At 38.6% G+C, this 22,194-nt stretch overlaps 1 protein-coding gene across 4 annotated transcripts in view; it reads left to right on the plus strand.

Moving 5' to 3' along the window:
• The window catches only part of PLCE1 (phospholipase C epsilon 1), a 139,663-nt gene that overhangs the window by 111,810 nt on the left and 5,659 nt on the right, over positions 1–22,194 (plus strand). For all 4 annotated transcript variants that reach the window (XM_064716297.1, XM_064716296.1, XM_064716298.1 and 1 more), the window contains 17 exons: positions 981–1,042; positions 1,213–1,378; positions 3,178–3,285; positions 3,737–3,853; positions 3,936–4,094; positions 5,103–5,226; positions 7,312–7,436; positions 8,087–8,204; positions 12,426–12,557; positions 13,757–14,047; positions 14,973–15,136; positions 16,027–16,288; positions 17,156–17,274; positions 18,482–18,610; positions 19,339–19,548; positions 21,383–21,544; positions 21,695–21,913. In XM_064716297.1, coding sequence (XP_064572367.1) covers positions 981–1,042; positions 1,213–1,378; positions 3,178–3,285; positions 3,737–3,853; positions 3,936–4,094; positions 5,103–5,226; positions 7,312–7,436; positions 8,087–8,204; positions 12,426–12,557; positions 13,757–14,047; positions 14,973–15,136; positions 16,027–16,288; positions 17,156–17,274; positions 18,482–18,610; positions 19,339–19,548; positions 21,383–21,544; positions 21,695–21,913 — 2,667 coding nt within the window. The remainder of the gene's footprint in view (positions 1–980; positions 1,043–1,212; positions 1,379–3,177; positions 3,286–3,736; positions 3,854–3,935; positions 4,095–5,102; positions 5,227–7,311; positions 7,437–8,086; positions 8,205–12,425; positions 12,558–13,756; positions 14,048–14,972; positions 15,137–16,026; positions 16,289–17,155; positions 17,275–18,481; positions 18,611–19,338; positions 19,549–21,382; positions 21,545–21,694; positions 21,914–22,194) is intronic.

Raw genomic sequence — 22,194 nt, forward strand, 5'->3', positions numbered from 1 at the left:
GCAATTCCTTTTTACTGGAACTCCAGTTACTTCCATTTTCCCCATTAACATTGTGTGTTGTTCAGAATAGCATCTGTGTGGGTATCTCCTTTCACACTGATATTGTCTCTACAGTTTACTTGAATTTAAAATTTAATACTATCCTTATTTTGGACTAGAAAATTGTATGGATGTCAATAAATATATCCATTAAAAATGCAAATAAATAGTTTTATTAGCAATGTGTACTTTAGCAGAGAAGGGATGTCACCACCTACAAAAAGTGTTTATGACTTTTTTTTTAATTTTTTCTTTGTCTGGCCCCATATTTGATTGAGCATAATCTTACATTGGAACTTTAAAAAGCACCATTTCCACATATTTTTGTTTTATTGTAAAAAATCTTCCCGAGCAAACATGGCCACTTTATTCCCTTATGTACTATGGCTGAAGATTTTAGAAACTGTGTAGAAAACTTTTTATTCCTTCAAATTCCTCCATGTGTAATTAATATACTCCAAAACTAAATCCCTTTTTAACAGTTAACAAAGGCTAAAAACTATATATAAACTACCAACATGTAAGATAGAATTGCAGAGTTTAAAAGACAGAAATTCTAAAGAAACTTCAAATTGGAATACCACAACTCTTGTTGACATGGTGGTATGTTGTATTTAAGCATATTAGATAGGAGTAGGACACCTGATCATAAATCTTTCTTAATTGCAAATTAATGGCTGTCTCATCTTGGAACAGGAGGTTGGATTAGGCAACATCTCTTTCAACCTGAATGCCTCTTTGATTTATGATTATGCTTTTAGTATGTTTGTGTAGTCATTTGTAAAACACAGTTTGCAGGCACCTGATTACTTTATCCACAAAGAGACTGTGTTTAAATACTAACTGTTTAGTGCTATGAGCAGACTACTTATAAAAACATGACAAAGACATGTTTCTAAAAATTTTTATTATTTACATCTTTGATTTCTTCCTCCTCATAGAAATTTGAACCTAGTGTGAACATGTGCCAGCAGGGGCTGCTATCTTTTGAAGGATTTGCAAGGTAATTACTTATGTGCTTTTATATATATATATATATATATATATATATATATATATATATATATATTTGTATGTATATATAAAAAGATGATACCAGTGTATTGATGTTTCTCAGAGAGTCACAAAATGCTCATCACAGTATAAAATTTCCTCACATCTTCTCACTTCTAGATTTTTGATGGATAAAGACAACTTTGCCTCCAAAAATGATGAATCACAGGAGAATGCTGAGGACTTGCACTTTCCCCTCTCATATTACTACATAGAATCCTCACACAATACTTACCTTACTGGCCATCAGCTTAAAGGGGAGTCCTCAGTGGAGCTGTACAGCCAGGTATGCAAGATTGGATTGTTGTGTAGCTTTCAACATGAACTTGTTTGTTTTACTGGCAAGTTTCAGGAACGTGACCTTTTTGCTTTGAAAATCTAGATGTCCTAAACCCCTGCTTGCAAAACGTTGGAAAACATGATGTGTGGGAAAGCTGCCTGTAAGCACAGTTGTGCTCAAATGCCTTTTCTAAAGCAAAAAAAATGGGTTTAGTTTGAGATTCATAGCATTTAGACACCAGTCGGTCTGACCCAACCTACTAAAATTAGACGTTCCCACAGGAAAGACTGATCTAATATTTTAGTTCATTCAGATGTCAGAAACACTACTGAGATACTGTACATTGCACTGCAAAGACTAATTTCAAATAGAGCTATAACTTCTAAAAACGTTACTTCTAGGAATATTTTACAGTTTTTGCTTATTGGGGAAGGAACAATTTCTCCCTTGGGCTTTCAGTTCTGTATTTGTTTGTGTGTATATTATTTACATATATATATATATATTTGTATGTTTATGTGTTTACAAAATGCTGGAGAAAGCATCAAACTTCCTGGCAGCAGTGTTTTCATTATGCTGAGAGTTAATGAGAGTTAATGACTCATCACTGAGAATGGGACTCATCTGGTGTCCCCTATGCTCCTTCACCTCGGGCTATAGGCAGAGAGGTGAGGCTGTGTTAGGAAATCCTGAATAACACAAATGCACTGAGTAATGCAGTTGCAGAGGTTCCTGTACTAGCACTGCACAGTGATCTTAGTATTGTGTTGGTAATAGATGGGAAGTGAGATAGAGATCAACTGCCTTCAAAGTTTGCATGATTAAGAAAAGCTTCTTCCTGTCCCTCAAGTACTTGTTGCCAGCTGAAGGGGCACTTTGGTCTGGCTCAGTGTGTCTGGCTCTCAGAGAAGTGGTGGCGTGCCAGCTATGGACACAACTGTCTGAAATAAAATTATTCAGGTTTTGAGTAGAAGTAATTTTTTCTTTGTTCTTGAATGGTTTTGCTGGAAATGGTTTTAATTTTTGGGATCTTTCTATTCAGTAAAATATTAGCTTGTAGTACAGATGGCAGGCATGCTAAATACTGATCACAATAATAAGGTGGGCTGCCAAAAGATGGATTAACTCATCTCTTCCTTCATCCTTCCTCTTTGCTTCCTTAGTTTTCTAGCAATGGCTTTCTAAAAGAAATAAATTAATAATTTAAAAATTGATGAATTAATTGATGGCTGTAAATAGCTTGATATAATTGATTAACATGGCCTGGCACATTTCCATTGTAACTATTCTCATAGAAGCTTCTCAAGACTTCATTTTCAGACTATCTTTTATTTATAAAGCTAATAATAACAAAAAAAAAAACCAGCAAACAAACTGCAGATGCTTTCTCCATAAGTCATCATGAGAGCAACCTGAAAGAAATTGCCATGTTCCTTTATAGCTGTTTTTGCAGGTAAAAATATGGGAATATTTCTCTCTCTCAGCAAATTAAGCTATGCAATAAGAACCACCTGCTGCAAACAGATTCCATGTGTCCTATATGATACCATGATTTTCAAAGCTTTATGGTAATTCTCCCAAGAATATACATGCTTTGCTTAATTTTCCCAGTCTTTTTCAATGGGAAATAAGGAATTCAGTTAGGGAATGGAGTTAGCTGGGGGCTGTACATTCCATGGACTGTTCACTTCACAGAGATTGCTCTTTCCAGCAATTTCGCTGAATCACTGGGCTTTCATTCAGCTCTGCTTTGATGGCATGATACTGTGGCTTAGATGTGCTTACACTGTTTAATTGCATTTTAGGTTCTTTTACAAGGCTGCAGAAGCGTAGAATTGGACTGCTGGGATGGTGATGATGGCATGCCTATCATTTATCATGGGCACACTCTTACTACAAAGATCTCTTTTAAGGTATGCTGGTAATGCATGTAGAAGCAAAAAAAATGAGAAGTTATTTTTTCCGTAATGAAGGGGAAAAGAAATTGCCTGCTAGAAAAATAAAAATTCTAATGGGCTAAATTCTAACAGAATATAAACTATAGATTATGTCAGACATTAAATTCTCAGCAGTAAATATGCTTTCAAGTTAGTTTTTGTAGCATATGTAATGTGATTTTCTGTCATTTTGTTGGTACCTAAGTAACAAAAGTGCTACCACCTGTGTTGTAGCAAGTGGTAGTGCAAGTGTGCTTGCATTACTCTGTGCTTTCAAAGCAAGATGACAGCTTGGTTTGAAAGCACAGAGTGGCCTCTTCCTTCTTGCAGAGGAAGGCAGATGTCTCCCCTCTCAGCTAGCAGTAGGTAACTGAGAGCTGCAGGATGCTGCTGTGCTCTTTCAATGGCCTCTGTCTGTCTGTGGCAGGAGGTGGTGGAAGCCATCGACCGCAACGCGTTCATCACCTCCGACATGCCGGTCATCATCTCCATAGAGAACCACTGCTCGCTGCCCCAGCAGCGCAAGATGGCCGAGATCTTCAAGGTGGGCCCTGCACTGTGCTCAGGTATTCCCAGCACGAGCCCTGGGGCTTTCCATAACACATCACCTGTTCTTGTTATTTCAGAGTGTATTTGGAGATAAGTTGGTGACAAAGTTTTTATTTGAGAGTGACTTTTCTGATGATCCCATGCTGCCTTCCCCTGGTCAACTGAGAAGAAAAATCCTGCTTAAAAACAAAAAGCTGAAAGCCCATCAAACTCCAGTGGATATATTGAAACAAAAGGTACAGTCCTTCCTTAAAAGCTAGCAGTGAGACCCAACTCTTGTTAGAAATAGTTCATTTGTGTTTGAAGTTTTTGCTAATCCCAATGTACAGCAGAATAATCTAACGCACATTCATGCTTGGATAACTCACAGTGAATTGCAGTGCTTTCAGATAAGTAGACAACACATACAGTAAATTATAGCTACAGCTTAACTAAATTTTAGTGTCTATTAATTTTATAAAACTTCATAATATTATGATTAACACCACATGCCCTGTGTGACAAATATAAATAAATCTTTTTCTCTGAGATTTTAACATTTACTATTCATGTTTATTGAGAAAGAGTCATATGCATTGAGTATGTGTGTGTATTTACAGTATGTAGTCATTTTTGGTAGAGTTCTGCTTTGTTTCTTTTTTCAAATTCAAGCCAGTCAAATACTTGATTTTGTAATTGACTTTCTGTGGTAGACTCTGCTACTCAAATGGTGTTTATTCCCATGTGAGAATCTTTTTGATTTCTAGAATTTAGGGCTGCATCTCAAGTAGCCTTAATCTAATAATGTCTGTGGTTACTCAGCAGTTCAATTGAATCCTTGAAAACTAATTGCCATTACTCAAAATGTAAACACAATTGCATTAGACTTAAATTCTTGTTATCAGATGAGTAAATCACACTGATCATACCCAGTATATAGATATTCTCCATCTTTTGAAAAAGTATTTAACTGTTTCTGAAACAGCATATCTCAGACTGGAAAAAGATAGTCTTGAATGATGTGCAACTTTGACATATTTCCATAATAAATTAGGTTTCATATCTTATTAAGTGTTTTTCTTGCAGTGCAATTTCTCTTTATGTTCAAACCCCCAAAGTGGTATTTTAGTGTGATCTCAACAATCTTACCTATTTCTCACTTAATATATTCAGTGCTTTCATAGAAACAAAACAAGATACAAACATGAAAACTCTTTTTCTCTTCAAAAGTACTTAGCAATGATGTAGTGTTTCTGTTGTTGTAGGCTCACCAACTGGCACATTTGCAAGCACAGGCTAACAACGGGGCTAGCAACCCCACACCCACCAATGAAGAGGAAGAAGATGAGGAAGATGAATATGACTATGACTATGAATCTCTCTCTGATGGTAACTATATTTATTTCTTTGTTTGTTTTTTACAGTGCTTTTGTTAGAACTGTAGTAATAAGATGTGAATATTCTAGTTCAAGCATGAGCTGGGTAAGCAGTGTCTTTGCATGAGTCTGAGAAGGCTGAAATTCTTCAGCTGGTGGAGAAGAGGGGTAAATAGGAAGCAGATTTACTAAGTCATGAAGTGATGGATTAAGGGAAGCACAGAATGTTACTCATTAGATCTAGCAAGTGCTCAGTAAAGCAAGTGGAAGATCAGTCTAAAATAGGTAAAATATTTGTTTGTGCAGCTGGTAGTAAACTTCTGGAATGTGCTGCCTTGGGAAATTGCAGAGCCAAATAGCATCAGCATATTAAAAAAAAAGGATTGGACAAATTCATGAAGAGATGTATAAGCAGTTGTTATTGGTAGCAGTATTTGGTCCAACATCCTATTATTCAGTGATTGTAGTTGTTGGGGTGGTGATTAGTGGCTGGTTGCTCCGTTGCCACTTTCAGAAAGAATACTGGGCTAGATGGACAACTGGTCTGACAGAGCTGGGGATGTTCTCCTGAGTGAGCAGCTTCACTCACTGCACTTTTCATTCTGCTGGGAACCCATTTAAGTTCTAGGTGTCATGTCCTGCAGCACAGGCTTCTTTCCAGGTGGTCTCTTGTTTACAATACTTGTTCCTCTGTTTAGTAATTTTAAAAATAGGCACAAAATTAACAAATGCAGTTCAAGACTTGACACTGCTTGTGGAATAGCAATGTTATTTATGAGTTTGATGTCAATGCTGCCTTCAGTTGCATTTTGCCTGAACGTTGGCCTAGCTGGCTACTTGAGCATACTCTTTGTGAGCAACAGGGTGGAGATGCTGTAGATGTAAATTGCAGTGAAAACTCAAATCTTTGCTAACAGATTTGCTGAGGAAATTTTGGAAACTGATTGCAGTAAGTGAGTAAGTGGCTTTTTAGCACTGTTCTAGTTAAGAGAAGTCTTGAAAAATCTGAAGCTAGCAAGAAACATTTACACCTTCCAGTATGTGAAGGAATCTGCAGCATGGTTTACTACCTTATTACAATGATTATTCTTTGAAGTCTTTAATTATCTTAATATTTTGTTAAAACTAATCTAAATAATAGTCTGTAAACTTTCTAAAAGAGATTCAGTTTTAATTTTCTTACCGATACATTTTTTTGTGTAAGGCTAATAGTTTTACAACTGACACTTACTTTTCATATCTCTGGCTCTAAGTCTTAATTCCCTTTACTCTTATTCCCTCTCTGACTCGTTTCCCTGTAGCTGATGTCCTTAATGCTTCTCCTGCTCCTAACAGCCAGGAAGGTAAAAGCCACTTGGTTGAGCATTTTAACTGCATGAAATCAGCACTGCATCTTCAGCCTGTTCAGTGTGACAGTGTGAATATATAGCTTCTACTTCATATTATAAATGCAAGCAGATATTCTTACATGGCATTGTTAACTGGTCAGGAGCTGTTAGAAGCCTGCATGTGTGACACTTGTTATGCATAAAAAGAATATGGTCAAAGCATCAGGATTATCAAGAATAAATTGAAACCATTCCTTTTGCGACAACTGTAACATTTTGAAAGACCACATCATTATGAGGCATACTGTTCTCTGAAAAATACATAGCTTTGAAGAGGTACTTCTATAGATGCAAAAAATACTTGTACATGATAAAAGTAAGGAGAGGAAAGCCAAAAATTGCTGTACAAAATGTTTACATATTTGACGGAGTTAATTGTGCTTGGTCTTTGGCATTTTTTTGTCATTCAGGAATACCAGTTATTTTCAGATGGCAAACTTAATTTATTAGATGGTTTGGTTGTAAAGATCTTCTGAGCACAAAAGGATGGGCTTTAAAGGAAAGGCAGTGTCTTAACCAAACTGAAGCATAAAATTTTTAAATAGAAGGTTACTACTAGAGGATGATGCTCTGACCAGTAAATGCATTATTTTAGCATCTAATTATTCATATAAGATTCACAACACTGTCCACAAATATTGTTAATTCAAGTTAAATTTCCAGTTGAAATTGTTTGGTTTTATGTTTATTAAAATCCCATTAATTTTTAGATAATATTCTTGAAGATCGACCTGAGAATAAATTATCAAGTGATAAACTGCAGTTTGAATATAATGAAGAGACTGCCAAACGACTAAAGAAGGCTGATGGTGCTACTTACAATAACAAAGGAAAGGTAGTTCTGCTTTTTCCCTCTTTCTTCTCAGCTGCACTTTTATATATAACCAGGTTCAAAAGGATTTGGACAGTTTAGGTAACTGAGACATCAGATAGCAAATGCACTTTAATGAAGAGAAACAATAGAAAGCATGCAGAGACACCAGAGAAAATAGCCTAAGTAGAACAAATGCTCAACATACTGTTCAAGAAATGTCCTCAGAGGTTATAGTATATGTAGGCTGCTTGGCTGAAAATTAATATTGATGGAACTGAAGATTTCATCTGAATCTTCAGCATCTTTATGCTTCAAAATAAGTTTAAAATGCTGCACTATGATATCAGATAATCACAGCACCTCTTATTAAATCATCTGGAAAAAGAACCAGTATATTGCTGTTTAGTGTTTTGTAGATTCTTCTCAACAGGGATGTGTTTGTTTTGTCTAAATGTTTGTAGAACTGACAGAATAAGGCCTTTACACACTACTGCAGAATCAGTAACAGGTATTGATCAGAAATGTGCACATGGGAGGGAGATTTGTTAGGTGAGAACAGAAACCATATAGGAAGAAAGTGATAAAATATTTCAAAGACCTAAGTAAGATATGCAACAGTCCTTCTGCATTCAGTAATACTATTATTAAATGTTCTTGGTATTATCACTCAGGTTTACGACATGGAGCTGGGTGAAGAATTCTATCTTCCACAGAACAAGAAGGAAAGCAGACAGATAGCCCCAGAGCTATCAGATCTTGTCATTTACTGTCAGGCAGTAAAGTTCCCTGGTGAGTACACTGCCCTGTTTTATTGCTTTAAGCTGTCTAACTCCTGGAGACTTTATGTTTATGTTTTGAATTAGTTTGAAGTAGTTGAGGAGGTCCTTTCTTCATGATTTGGTAGTCTTCGTAATAGCAGCTCCTGGCTGAGAAGCAGTGTTCATAAATTATGTGAATACATACTGTTTGTCATATTAAAATGTTTACAAAAGTGAAATTTGCCAGTCTTCACAACTTAGACAACTGCTTCACTGCCAAATGCCAGATGACAGAAAGCTTTATCTTAAGAGCTCTGAGTTTCCATGTAAGGACCTACTGAATTAAGAAGGAGAATATTCTTAAGGCCTTGAAGGTAGAGTGTGTCACATTTCTTTAAGTGACCTCTGTTTAGTGTGTTTCACCTTTGCCTCCAGCTGCATTTTCTGTTCTTTCCCAAGTGGACAGGAGAGGAGCCATTTGCAGGGTTAAAGCATCTTCTCACAGGGTGAGTGAGGGCAGCTGCTTGCAGACTCTCACCCAGTCTTCATGGAAGCAGTTATGGAAATCAGAAAATGTTCTTCTGTACATAGGAAGAATAACTTTTGCAGAGAAAAGGAGGAGGAATAACTAAAGAGATCACTGATAGGCACTTGTTCAGTACTGAAATATGAGGTTGGGTATATTTTGGCTCATACTATGTACATAAATACTTTTAAATTGGGAATTTATTGTTTATTGATATGTTTAATGTTTTGAATGAAAAATCTGGTCTTTAGTGCAATGGTTCTCTGTGGAAAAATTAGCAATTCTGCCAAATCATGATCTTACACAAACAGAACTTTAATCAGATTAGAGAAGCTAACCAAACATAAAATAGTGTCAAATAGGCAAGATAAACATGCTGAAAAATGGACAGACATTCTTTTATAACTTCAAAAGTTGTAGGTGTCACTTGTAAAAATAATGCCTTCTAAATATCCAAATCTGATACTCTTTTTAATGAAATCTGCAATGAGATATATTTCAAGTAAAATATTTTCCTTTAAGAAAATATATTCAAGATTAAATGGGGATAGTTTGGGTTGTTCCAAGCATTTTGACACGTAAAAAATTCTGATGTTCTAAGAAAACTTCGAAGTATTTAATTTTTAATGTAATACTGGTTATTAAAGAAATACCTGCTTTCCTTCTCAAATTTCTTCTTCTTCCTCTAAAGGGATCATGAATAGAACAATTTAGAACATTATCTCTTTTCACAGATGAACACATAAAGCTGTAGAAATTACTTTTCCAGCGAACTTTGTCTCCTTTGAGACAAATACTGCCTCCTCTGGAGGAATGTAGGTTTCCATGGCCCCCAGGCCGCTGGTTGGATTGCTCTGCTCAACTGGAGGGCACAGCTGTGCTGCAGTGCCCTACCCAGTATTGCCCGTGAATGATGGGAGCAAGGCTGCTGGATCCATGACTGTGAGCTCTGGTGCCTGTGTTCCTAACCAGCTCAGAAAATGCAGGAGTTTTGGAAATAGGGAGGGTAGAATTCATGTCAGTGTCTGATCAATGGTGTAAATACTTTATTTCTTCTGTCTTCATATAATTTTGTTCTGTGTTTACACTTGCCTACATCCCTGAATGTTAAACACTGATTTGTGACTATAAAAAAGGACGAGGACCATAATGTTCACTTACCCTAACCTACTGGGTAACACAGACTTCCCTAAGTGTTCCCTGGTCGAAACAGAATTTATCATGTGGAGAAAATAACATTTCTTGTTTATAAAACTTCTGGTAACAAGGAACCCACCATGGCTCTTGTTGTTTCTGTGCTCCTTGGCCTAACAGTCCTTGCTTAACTTGAATTCCAGTGTGTTGGATATCACTGTACCATTATCTGGGAGGCTGGAGGTCTGTTCTCTTGGGTCACCCAAGCTGAGGGCAGTGGAGCACCCCTGAGCACTGCTACTGGCACATGGCTCATCCCCTTGGTGCTGAGATCCTTACACAATGAGTAGAGAAACTCAGTACATGAGAGCAGGATTTGCACAATCAAGTGGAGGGGGCAGGGAATCACCTGCGCTCACCAGCATGAAATTTGTCACCATCATCTCCATCATATCAGATTACCTGCCCCTATAATAGCACTGCTCAAGAAACTAAAGTGAACATAAAAAGGGGCACCCTGCATATGAAAATCCTGTAAATTCCCTTTTAAGGTCTGCAAACCTGCAGACTTTCTGTTGGTTGGAAACACACGGTGAGAAGGTGGCAATCACAGCTTAACCTGTTATGTTAGTGTGGTGAGAGGGAGCAGGGCAGGGAAGCTTGCAATCCTCTGGATTGAGTCCAGAAGCAGTAAAGCACTGTGCTTGTGTCTAACACATGAGAGGGGCACTGAATTCTGTAACTTGAGAAACATGGCACAGGAGATGTAGGGAAACACAGAACATTTACTCTGATGCTGTGGTAGTACAGTAGGATTTGTGTACAGTATGGTGGAATCTGAGCTGGTCCTACTTTGACCAGAGTTGGACCAGATGACTTCCATATCCTTGTCAACCTCTATTATTTTGTGATTTGATGATTCTGTGAATTGGTAAAGCTTTGTTTTGAAGTCAAATTTAAATTGGAGTGAAAAATGGAGCTTGTGTGTGGGAGGAGATGTGTGACATGCAGAGCATGGGAGAGACTGAAAGGAAGCTGCCAGCTGCAGTGTGCCCTGTGGCATCACGCTGGGCTGTCAGCCCTGGGCTCTGCACTGCTCTCTGCTGATTTATGAGGTCAGTTTGTTTCCTCAGTGACTGTCTCCACAACAGGACTTTGAAACTGGATCTTACTTGCCAAATCCATTTGATCCATTCAAAACTGGATTTAAATAGTGCTGGAAGCACACAGTGCATAACTGCTCATTCTCCAATTCAATTCATATTCCTTGATCCCAGTTTCTACCATCTTCTGTGGTTTATGTGTATGCTTTGGCCCAAAGAGACAATACATCTCCAACATGGAAAACATTTATGTATGTTCTCAATTTTACTAACCCAAGCAGTTCCATTGAAATTGTGTGCATAATTTTAGTAAGTACATGTACACATGCCATAGAGATTGAGAGCTGAAAATTTGCAGCTGTGGGCAGACTTCAATCAGAAGAGGCCAATGTATCCTCTTGGTTATTTACATTTGTGTTTGAAATATTAGTATTAAATCCAGAACTGTCTTTAGGCAGGTGTGAATTGATGTGACTTAAAGTGGAAAGTTTTAGGAGTCACCGTTAGGCATGTAACAGTGTATTTGCTTTGTTACATTCCATATCACAAATACATCTTGGGTTTCTGAGAGCATCCCACATCTCACTGCTGTGGGTGCCAGAATAATTATTGTGCACTTTAATTTTGATCTGCTTTGTGCTCTCTCCAAGCCAACAGAAAAAAACTGACCTTAAGTGGGATTAAGTCTGTTTACTTCACCAGGATTCAGGTCATGACTTTTAATGATTATGTTTCTAGAATGCACAAGTTTGAATAATAGCTATACTAGAGCTTTCCAGCTCCACTCCTAGTATGTATTGGCTATTAAATATGTAATGGATTTTGCACGCCTAACTGTATTTAGCAATACTGAAGTATAAATAAACAGAAGAAGAGGAATCTGAAAACATTTTTTGAAGTTAAACTGTTTAATCAACAGCATTTGGACATATAATATTTATAATATTATATCTTTCAATCATGATCTTGCATTTATTTAATTACATAGGTATTGTAACCTAGATTAATTTCATTATATTCGCTACTGATTTATTGCTTCTGTAGGAAAGATTTTTATTTTTTTAAATTATTCCTAGGATGAATACATTGGGACTGTTACTGCATACTTTTTTAGTATCAGTTTGGACCATTTAGTAATTTGAGAGGAAGCCTTTACCTTCTTCAAGCCAAAAAGTAAAATGGAGAAAAGTTATATCACACAGAGAGGATTGTATATTTTATTGTTTCATATGGGTTTCTATATACATTATATAAATGTATGCATATATGCATTATATATGAAACTATGCATAATATATAAATATATATATAAAAGTGTGTATATATTTAAAGATGTTAAGATTAAATTGTGGAGAAAATACACTGTTTGTCCTGTGTGCTATATAACAAGAGTATTCATACCTTCAAAAATAATGTAAAATATGGTGGAAAATGTCATGCCCTCTTGGTCATGTTTTTTGGCTCATTTATTTTGCATTTATGGGAATAGGCTTGTCAACTCTAAACCCATCTGGCTCTAGCAGAGGAAAAGAAAGAAAAAGCAGGAAGTCCATTTTTGGCAACAATCCTGGCAGGCTGAGCCCTGGGGAGTCAGCTGCTCTTGCCAAAGCATCTGGAAAAGGTAAAGTTAGCATCTTCTTTCACCAGTCACGTGGAATGACACTGTAATCCAACACATGTAGCAGACCAAGTTGTTAAAGATCAAATACTTCGCAATGTGTAAAACGTTAAACTTTGGAATGGTTTTTTGTTAGCACAGCAGCTATTACAGTACCACTATTACAACTGAAGTGGTGAGTGTGGAATATTAGGATTACTTGATCAGAAATGTGATGACCCTAATTCATAAGCAATTTGAAACTAATGTACATTTTAAGTATCTTGAAATTTATATTTTTAAAGACATAAGTGAATATTTTCAAAGTACAAATGAAAGCCAGGACTGCTGGGCTGGTCCAGAAGAGAATTTTTATTGTCTGAAGTAGAATTTAGAGGCCTGAAATTTGGCCAAGTCCAAATGCATAATTGTGCAAATTAGACTCTGTAGGTGATTCAGTTTGTGAACCTGGAAATTGTGCCTCTGCCTAGGAACAGATGTAAAGAAATGCAGAGAAAGTACAGGAAAGGCTCTGGAGCGGGAGTAAGGCCCAGATCCCCTGCCTTTCAAGTGAGTGCCATAAACAGATATTTTGAACTCATTTTCTGGCTCAGGGAGGGTTGTATTTCTTGTAGCCCAAGGGCATGGCTGCAGCAGACAGGAGAGATTTCCTTCTAGAGGCCAGTGTCCTAAAAATTAAGAAGTGTGGTGCCTTATTCTAAAGCATATAAGTATTTTGCTGCCTTTTTCCCCAAATTCTGCAGTCTCTGTAGACTGTTTGGAAAATTAGCAGATGGCTTTCAGTCTTGCCTCTCTTCCTCATGTAAAATGCATAAATGAGAAGAAGGGAATTTTATTCCTTTATGTCATTTTTTTATTCCTTAATTTAATTTTTTATTCCTTAATTTAATTTTTTTATTCCTTAATTTTTAATTCCTAAATTTTTCCTAACTGACAAGTGCCAGTTAGGTATATATTTATGAAAGTGCTTGTTAGCACATCTAATCATGGTATTATTTCAATACTTGGACATTGTGTTTCCTCTCAAGGATTGTTCTTACTGTGTCAGAAGGACTGTGACACTTGTCCTGGGAAGTGTCATTTTCCAGGATCACCTTTTTCTACCATAACCAAAGCACACACACATACTCCACTAGAAAACCTTGCGTTTGTGGAGCCTCTGGGCCTGCAGCCGTACCTTGAGGGCACTGTTTGTTTTCCAGGTCCCTTTGATGCGATGCGGCCGACCTGGGAAGATCCTTGCTCTCCTTACAACTCTCCAGCCTCCCTCAGTGCCATCATAAGGACTCCCAAGTGCTACCACATCTCGTCCCTGAACGAGAACGCGGCCAAGCGGCTCTGCAGGCGCTACTCGCAGAAGCTGATCCAGCACACCACCTGCCAGCTGCTGAGGACCTACCCCGCTGCCACGCGCATCGACTCCTCCAACCCCCAGCCCCTCATCTTCTGGCTCCACGGCGTGCAGCTCGTGGCTCTGAACTACCAAACAGACGGTAAGGCTGCACAAACACAGGGTTTAGTACGTTGGAAATTTGATAGGAGGCCTTAAGTTGTGAATTTGTGTTTTCCCTATTTATTTTTCCCGGCTCTTCCAAGGGGACCTTCCTGTACCTGCAGCCCATCCACAAGCAGGTTCATACCACAAGAGTCTGGTCCATGAGGGCAGTGACCTCAGAGTACAGGTGCTTTATGCTAGTGCACCAGGTTCTCTGATAACCCAGAAGTGCCTGGACAGCAATACTTCCATTTTTATTTTTATTTTATTGATGAAGGTTGTTTTTTTTCCTCCCAGTTCAAGTAACTCTTATCCCTTCCTGATAATTTCAAGCATAAAAAAGTGCTGAATTACTTTTCACTTGGAAGTGCTGCCTTGGATGTTGGTTTAATGTTGATCAAAACATTTTTTGAATATTTGCTATCCTATCTTGTGTTCCTTCACATTTTCCATGGAGGATCCATTAGGTCATCTACAGTGCTCTACAGAGCCTGGCATTAGCTCAGTTTGTTAGAGCATGGTGCTAACAACATCAAGGCTGTGTGTTTGATCCCCAGTGGGCCATTCTCTTAAGAGCTGGACATGATGATCCTTATGGGTCCCTTCCAACTCAGAATATTCTGTGATTCTGTGATTCGTTATACAGTTCAGGGCACATTCCTAGAAACTTCCCAGAGAACTGTTGTAGGCAAGCCCTACAGCTCAATAAAGACAATGGAAAGGAAAAAATGAACTGTTCTTAGAGTTTTGTGTAATTACTGGATAGGTTGGACACATAAATCACAGATAGTTGTGAAAACCAGGAATAGTACATAACTAAAATAGTTTAAAAAAGATATTTCAAACATGACTTTGCCTTCACTGTTGCGGTTTTTCCATTGTACCATTGCTCTCTGTCAGTTTTGGCTGCCTTAATTTCGCAGATCTTCCTCTGCAACTCAACGCAGCAATGTTTGAGGCTAACGGTGGCTGTGGATATGTGCTGAAACCTCCAGTTCTGTGGGATAAAAACTGTTCTATGTACCAGCATTTTTGTCCATTGGAAAGAGATCTTGATAATAAGGAGCCAGCTATATATTCTTTAACAGTAAGTACATTAAAAGGGAATTTCATACAGGCAAACAGATAGAAGTAGACAATATACAACTACAGTCTTTAACCAGTATTGAAGTCACTTTTTATGCTTCTAAATGAAAAGATTGAATCTTTCAATGTTGCTTCCAAAGGTCAGCCTAACTGACAGAAATTGGAGAGGAAAGGAACAAAGATTTGTCTTTATTTCATTGTATTGGCTGATTTGTATCCATAGTTACTTCCCCTGTTTCCTTCACAGTATTTGTTGAAACTCAGTCCTGAAAGCATTTTCCCTGGGACTACACAACTGTGTAAAATTACACATGTGCCTTGATGTTATACACATTTGTGAACACTTGAAAAGCTGCACAAAAAGCCATTATGAAAAGCTGTACTGAGTCTTGAAAAAATATTTTTTTGTAAGTCATATAACAAGATATGTAATTCATGGATTTGTGGCCAAAAAAATGTACTCTCAGAAGCTAGTCCTTTCCAGGAAATGTGTCAGAAAAGTGAAATTCATAAGAACCAGAATTTTCCCAGCTGTGGTAATTGCGCACTTAATTCTTGTGTTGAGTGTGCCAGAGCTCAGTGCCATCACCCCCAGAGTAATGGAGAAGAAAGTGATCCTTTTTGACTGCATTACTGGTACATTCATTGTGGATTAATGTTCAGATGCCTTGAACAGTTGTATTTTTTCAGAGGAAAGATACCAGAGCAGTGGTGTTGGGGGTGAGACAATTGAGGGAGCTCTGCTTTTGAACTTACTGCCCTGGCAATCCCAAAAGTGAGCGTTGTAAAACTGTGCTGTGCAGAGCAGTGTTTGGCTCAGGGTCATGGCAGCTTAGATTGTTAATGGGATTGCCCCACTGACAGTTCTCCGTGCTCCTCCCTCTGCTGCAGATCGTGTCTGGCCAGAACGTTTGCCCCAGCAACAGCACGGGCAGCCCCTGCATCGAGATCGACGTGCTGGGGATGCCCCTGGACAGCTGCCACTTCCGCACCAAGCCCATCCACCGCAACACCCTCAACCCCATGTGGAACGAGCAGTTCCTGTTCCGCGTTCACTTCGAGGATTTGGTCTTTCTGCGCTTCGCCGTGGTTGAAAACAACTGCTCGGCTGTCACAGCCCAGAGGATCATTCCCCTGAAGGCGCTGAAGAGAGGTACAGCATGAACAGTGCTGGCACCCTAAGCCAAAGTGGTCCAGCACATTCCTGGGTTGAATCCTTCCAGAGGGAAATTTTTAATCAGTTGCATTTTTCTGGAGGAGACAGGGAGCAAATACCAGACAGCACACCACGGCCTGGCAGCACAGTGCTGATCTGGGACTCCCAGGGAGCTGGCAGCCACCCCAGGGGCTTGTGAAAGGTCTGATCCTGTGCTGTTGTGGAGGCAGGGCCATGTGGGACACACCTGCCCCATCCTGAGGCTGCTCCTGAGGCTGTGTCACCAGGGGACTGGCTGCTCCCTGAGGAAGCTTGGGGGGATTTCATTCCTGCCTTGTCCTTTGCCCAAGAAACTGCTGCAACAGCTGAGCACTGTGCAGAAGGGAACTGCACTTCTCACAGCCACATGGCTGGAGAGGAGTCGGAGAAAGGGTGAAAAAACCCCCATCACTAATTGTGTGACACCTGGGGGAGAGAGTTTCCATCTTGCCAGTAGCTGTTTTACATTTGCTTTGTACCACTCTAATGTCACACAACTGTCTGGGGTGGTGTGTGAGATTTCGCCGTACACATCTGTTTCCAATGAGAATTTGACCTTGCTTCATTTGTGTTCGGATATTTCGATATTTTGTGTATGACTCTATTGAATATTATGGTAAAACAAAGGCAGGATGCTCTATGAGCCACTCAGCAGTAGGATTCGTGTTACTCTGTTGTACAGTGTGTTAATGCAGTGCTATTAAAGTGCTTCAAATCCTACCTGTGTGGCAAAGGGTAGCTATAAAAACAGCAAATTTGATTTTTCCATTTATGAGACTTGCTAGGATGTGGCAAAGTATTTACAGAAGGATTTTTCCTCTTTAGGCTACAGACATGTCCAGCTCCATAACCTACACAATGAAACATTAGAAATTTCCAGTTTGTTCATTAACAGTCGGAGAATGGAAGAAAGTCCCTCTGGAAACACTCTGCCTGCATCTATGGTAATTTATTTTTTGTTTGTGTGCATGAACTACCTGTATTCTTGGTTGAATAACTACTATGGCGTGAAGATTTATAGAGCCAGAGTGGCATTCTTCAGAGATACCTTGATGGGTTTTTTTTTGGTGCCTTTTTGTTGTTGTTGTTGTTATTTGGTTTTTGTTGGTGTTTTTTTTTGTTGTTGTTTTTTTTTTCTTCTTCTTTGGTGGAAATAAGGTTATCCCACCTGGATAAAACTGTGGGAAGATAAATATTTTTAAATCCTTTCAAAGTCTGGCTCCTCTGCTGTATTTAGTTATAGAACAAGAAATGTGCTCCTTGACTGGGGGAGTGTGGATGAGCAGTCAGGTTCAGTGCAGCCTCATGCATTCCTTTGTGCATGAATTGTAAGCAAAGCATTTGAGACCAAAAAAAAAAAAAAAAAAAGGGAAGACATACATAAATTACCAACAACTTTGAAATAATGAGAATAAAATTGATTTCTGTTACAAGAAAAGATGAATTCTGCAGTTCCATAAATATGTACAGATTTATATATGTGTGCACATCCACTGTTTATTTGTGCAAGTATGTATACATACATACAGGTATCTGTATATATAAAAATATACATGCATAGATGTGATTTTTGTTTAAAAAGTCCTTACTGTTAGTTACCTGGGTTACTCATATTTTGGCAAATTTAAAAAGGTATTTTATCATTTTGCCAACTCCTAAAGTCTTAGATAAAACCTTCTGAGCTCCTGTGTGTGCAGCAGATAGGTTGCAGATATTCCCTCCTTTGAATACATTCCAAATTTGTATCTTGGTGAATTACTAGGGTAGAAAGGAAGAACAAAGAATTTGGAGGTTGAAACAAAGCTATTGCTTTTCATCCAGTGATCTGTATGCTGAAACCAAATATGTGAGCTCAGCTAGAATGGGGAATGAGTGGTGGAGATTGGCCCTTTGTCGAGGGGTAGTTTATGTATTCCCACTGGAAATCTTCCTTTTTTTCCTTAGCTTCAAGAGATGATGGAGGCTTTTGGAGGGTTTGTTGGGGTTTTTTAGATGCCTTAATGTGTAGTGTAAGGAAGAGCCATGTATGAACTGAACAGCTTTGCTTTGTCAAGGCACTCACAACTTGTGTGTACAGTTTCTTTTAAGCAACCTAGAAATAACATGCCTGTGTAAAAACGTCCAGTAACCTGTTGAATGTTGTCTGAACAGTTGTTTAGCCCGGGAGAAAGGAAAGCTGCCGTGACTTACAAAGTGACAGTTCATGGAATTCCAGGCCCGGAGCCTTTCACTGTGTTCAGTGTGAGTGCAGGGACCACGGCTGCACAGCTGCTCCATCAGGTGAGCTCCTGCTGAACTGCAGACTCTGCATTGCCAGAAGCCACACCAACATCTGCTCCACCTCTGTCTCCCTGCACTTCTCACACCTCATCCCAGCAAGGGGTGCTGTTAGAAATGCATTGCTGTGCAATTAATTACACAGCAAACACACAATAGAAGCAGTGGAATTTTCCCAATAGTGGCTTCAGAGAATGGGTTTTTAATGTTAAAACATATTCTCTATTAGTATTTTAATATTTGGGCATATGCAGATGAGAAAAGCAATGTCTCTAGTCAGTGGGTGCTGTGGGTTCTCCTTGCAACAAAGACAAACATTTCTGCACAGTTCTTTGAACTGAGGCACCGTAGGAACAGAGAGTAAAAGTTAGAGGGCTAAGTTCATGAGTAGAAAAACCAGTTAACTCAGCAGGGATTGTTATTCTAGCAGTGGGAAAAGACTGTACTGTCCTGGGATTATGAATAAATTTTCTGGCCAGCCAAAAAGGACCAAAATAAGCTGAAATAGTACTGCCTTGTCTGGAATAGTTGAACTGCTTGGCTGGGCTAAAGAGAACAGGACATTACCCTGGAGTAAAATATCTGAATAATAAATAGCACATCAGAAATCCTGCCTGCACTGTCAGAATAGTTACTGATTCTTAAAGCTTCCTTATTCATTCTCATTTATAACTAGTAATTATGCAGTGTTTATATTTAGCATTCTGATTGTTGTGTGTTTTCTGTCTTAGCTCTTGGCTACCATAAAAGGCACCGAGTCATGCGCTGCAGACTATTTTCTGATGGAAGAGAAAAGTTTTATATCAAAAGAAAAGAGTGAATGCAGAAAACCACCATTCCAGAGAGTGATTGGTCCTGAAGAAGGGCTAGTGCAGCTTTTAAACAGTTGGTTTCCAGAAGAAGGATATGTTGGAAGAATTATCTTTAAAACTCGAGAGGAAGTAAGTCTGTTTTAGATAAATTATTATTTACAAAAGTAGCTAAAAATAGTTCTTAGGGCCACAAGACAAAAGGGCGCTGTATTTGTTTCACTACTCAGTGAGTAATGTCAATGCTGTGTCCATTATTTAAAAACAAACTTAACTCTTGAGTGAGAAGCACAACTGGACTTTATACACCTGTGTGACACCACCTGCACCTCCCTGAGCTCAGCTGTGTGGTGTTTATTCATTATGGCTCAGTCACCAGTTCAGTGACTCTGTTTGGAGTGATAGTTCTAATTTAATGCAAATCTCAGTGATGCCATGATAGGAAATTAATATAAAGATAATAGTTAATACCAAAGGATCATAGTAGAACTCCAGAAAACCACCATCAATTTAGATGGCAGCAATTTATCATCTGTCTAGAAAAAATAGAAATAATTTTAATATTAAAGAATAAGTCTAAAAGCCTCAAAAGATGATTAAATTATCATTTATAGGCTAAAATAATTAACTAGGTGATTTCTTTTAATTTAAAGGAGAGAGATTACTTCAGTTTACACTATGAGCAAAGCATCCACAGTTTAAAATATGCTAGTGCCCAGGCTTGTGAGACAGAGAAAAAAAAGCAGGAGAAAGACACTTAATGATCCCATTATCCCATTTTCAGATGCACTTTCTTTGGTCAGTTAGGCAAATAAAAACGCTTGCTTAGTACACTGATTTTATATATATATATGTGTGTGTATGTGTATATATATATATATATATATATATATATATATATATATATATATATATTACAGTGGTGCTCTGGTATACTTTAAACTGAAAAAATGTATTTTTGCTTATTTTGACGGAACTTTTGATAAAGCATCAATCTGAATTGCTATTATTTTACACAAGTCCATATTTTGGTTTCCTTTGTATCTAATCTTTGGAACAAAAATAACAAGGTAGAAATTTGTTTGTAGAAATAGAATTCCACTGACTGCAGCACTGCCTCTGTCAGTGAATGCTGCCACATGTGTCCTGCCAAGCCGTGTTCCTTCAGAAAATGGGTAAAAATCTGCCTGAGGTCATATGAAAATTATGCTGTTGTTCTGTCCTGTTGTGTGAGTACCTCAAAGCATTTTCCATAATTCTGAGCCTTTCTGGAGACAGCAGCATGTCAGAGCTTGGGCTAGAAATGAAGCTGCAAATCTGACAGGAAAAACAAGGAGCAGGTCCAGTGACAGGGTGCAATACACAGCCCATATTTACAGCTTATGAATCCCAGCTGTGTTCCAAGTGTTCCAACGCTTGGACAGAAATGCATTCTCTGAGAGAAGGTTCAAGGAGGAATTCTGTCTAAAATCTGCAGTAGTCATTGAAAAGGGAGAGAGAAACATGCAGCCTTCCTCTTGCTCCACACCACAGGAAAATGTTCACTCAGATTCTGGCTCTCTAAATTCTTTTGGCTTTAGTGCAGGAACAAGAAAGAAAAGAACCCTTTCCACCCTCTCCCATCGTACTGGCACCATTGCATGACAAAACATCATTTTGTAGACATAAAGGAAGGATTTAAGGGACCATTTTTGTGAAATAGAATGTTATGCAAACATCTCCATTCTTCACCTACTATGAAAGGTATTTCAGATATTGATTTCAGAAAACAGGGGTATTTAGTAGCATTATTATTATTATTTATTATTAGCCATAGTGGCTTGTCAAACCTCTCTTAAATGCATTTAACAAAATGGAGCCAAGGCAACCGCAGTCTCCAATTTCCATGTAATAAAATCCTTGTGTGACCCCCAGCTACTAGTTACCTCTCTTCAGTAAATGAATTTGTCTGTCATTTTCTCTGTAGAATTTAAATGAGAGAAATGTCTTTCAAGAAGCAAAGGAAGAAGCAGCCCTCAGCTCTGAGGATGACAGCTTCTTTGTTCAGGTACATGATGTCTCCCCAGAGCAGCCACGCACCGTGATCAAAGCTCCGCGCCTCAGCACGGCCCAGGATGTCATACAGCAGGTAAGGGAGCGTGCCCACCTCAGCATGTGGGCTGGAAGTTGGTTTCAAACAAGCTAAGGTGGGATTTGTTCTCAGCACTAACGGAAGAATCGATTTAGTAACCTGAATCTGAGAGAATGCCTTGTTTTTTGTTTTTCTGCTTTTAAACAGACTCTCTGCAAAGCCAAGTACTCCTACAGCATTTTGAGCAATCCAAACCCAAGTGATTATGTGCTCTTGGAAGAGGTGACTAAAGAGCCAGCAAACAAAAAGTCTTCAACATCTAAACCATCTCAGAGGATTCTCTCTGATCAGGAGTGTGTGTTTCAGGCCCAAAGCAAGTGGAAGGGAGCAGGAAAATTCATCCTTAAGCTCAAAGAACAGGTTCAGGTAAAGATGCAATACTTTGCAGCAGATGTTACAGATGGTCTGTAATCAGCTCAATGGGAACCTGCTTTCCATGCAAGGGGGACACAAAGGCATGAGAGCAGGTGGAGAGGACAGACTACAGCAAAAAGCAAATTTCCTCTTTTCTCTGAACCTCCCTTACTTCTTTGCAAAACTGCATCAGTTATGTTCAGCAGTACGATTCCCTCACAGCCTGCAAATCCAGAGCAAACTTTATCTGCTACCAGCTTTCTGTTTCTCAAAACCTTCTGGCTGTGCATGCC

The sequence above is a fragment of the Zonotrichia leucophrys genome, chromosome 6 (assembly GCF_028769735.1).
Source record: "Zonotrichia leucophrys gambelii isolate GWCS_2022_RI chromosome 6, RI_Zleu_2.0, whole genome shotgun sequence".
NCBI classification, from domain to species: domain Eukaryota; kingdom Metazoa; phylum Chordata; class Aves; order Passeriformes; family Passerellidae; genus Zonotrichia; species Zonotrichia leucophrys.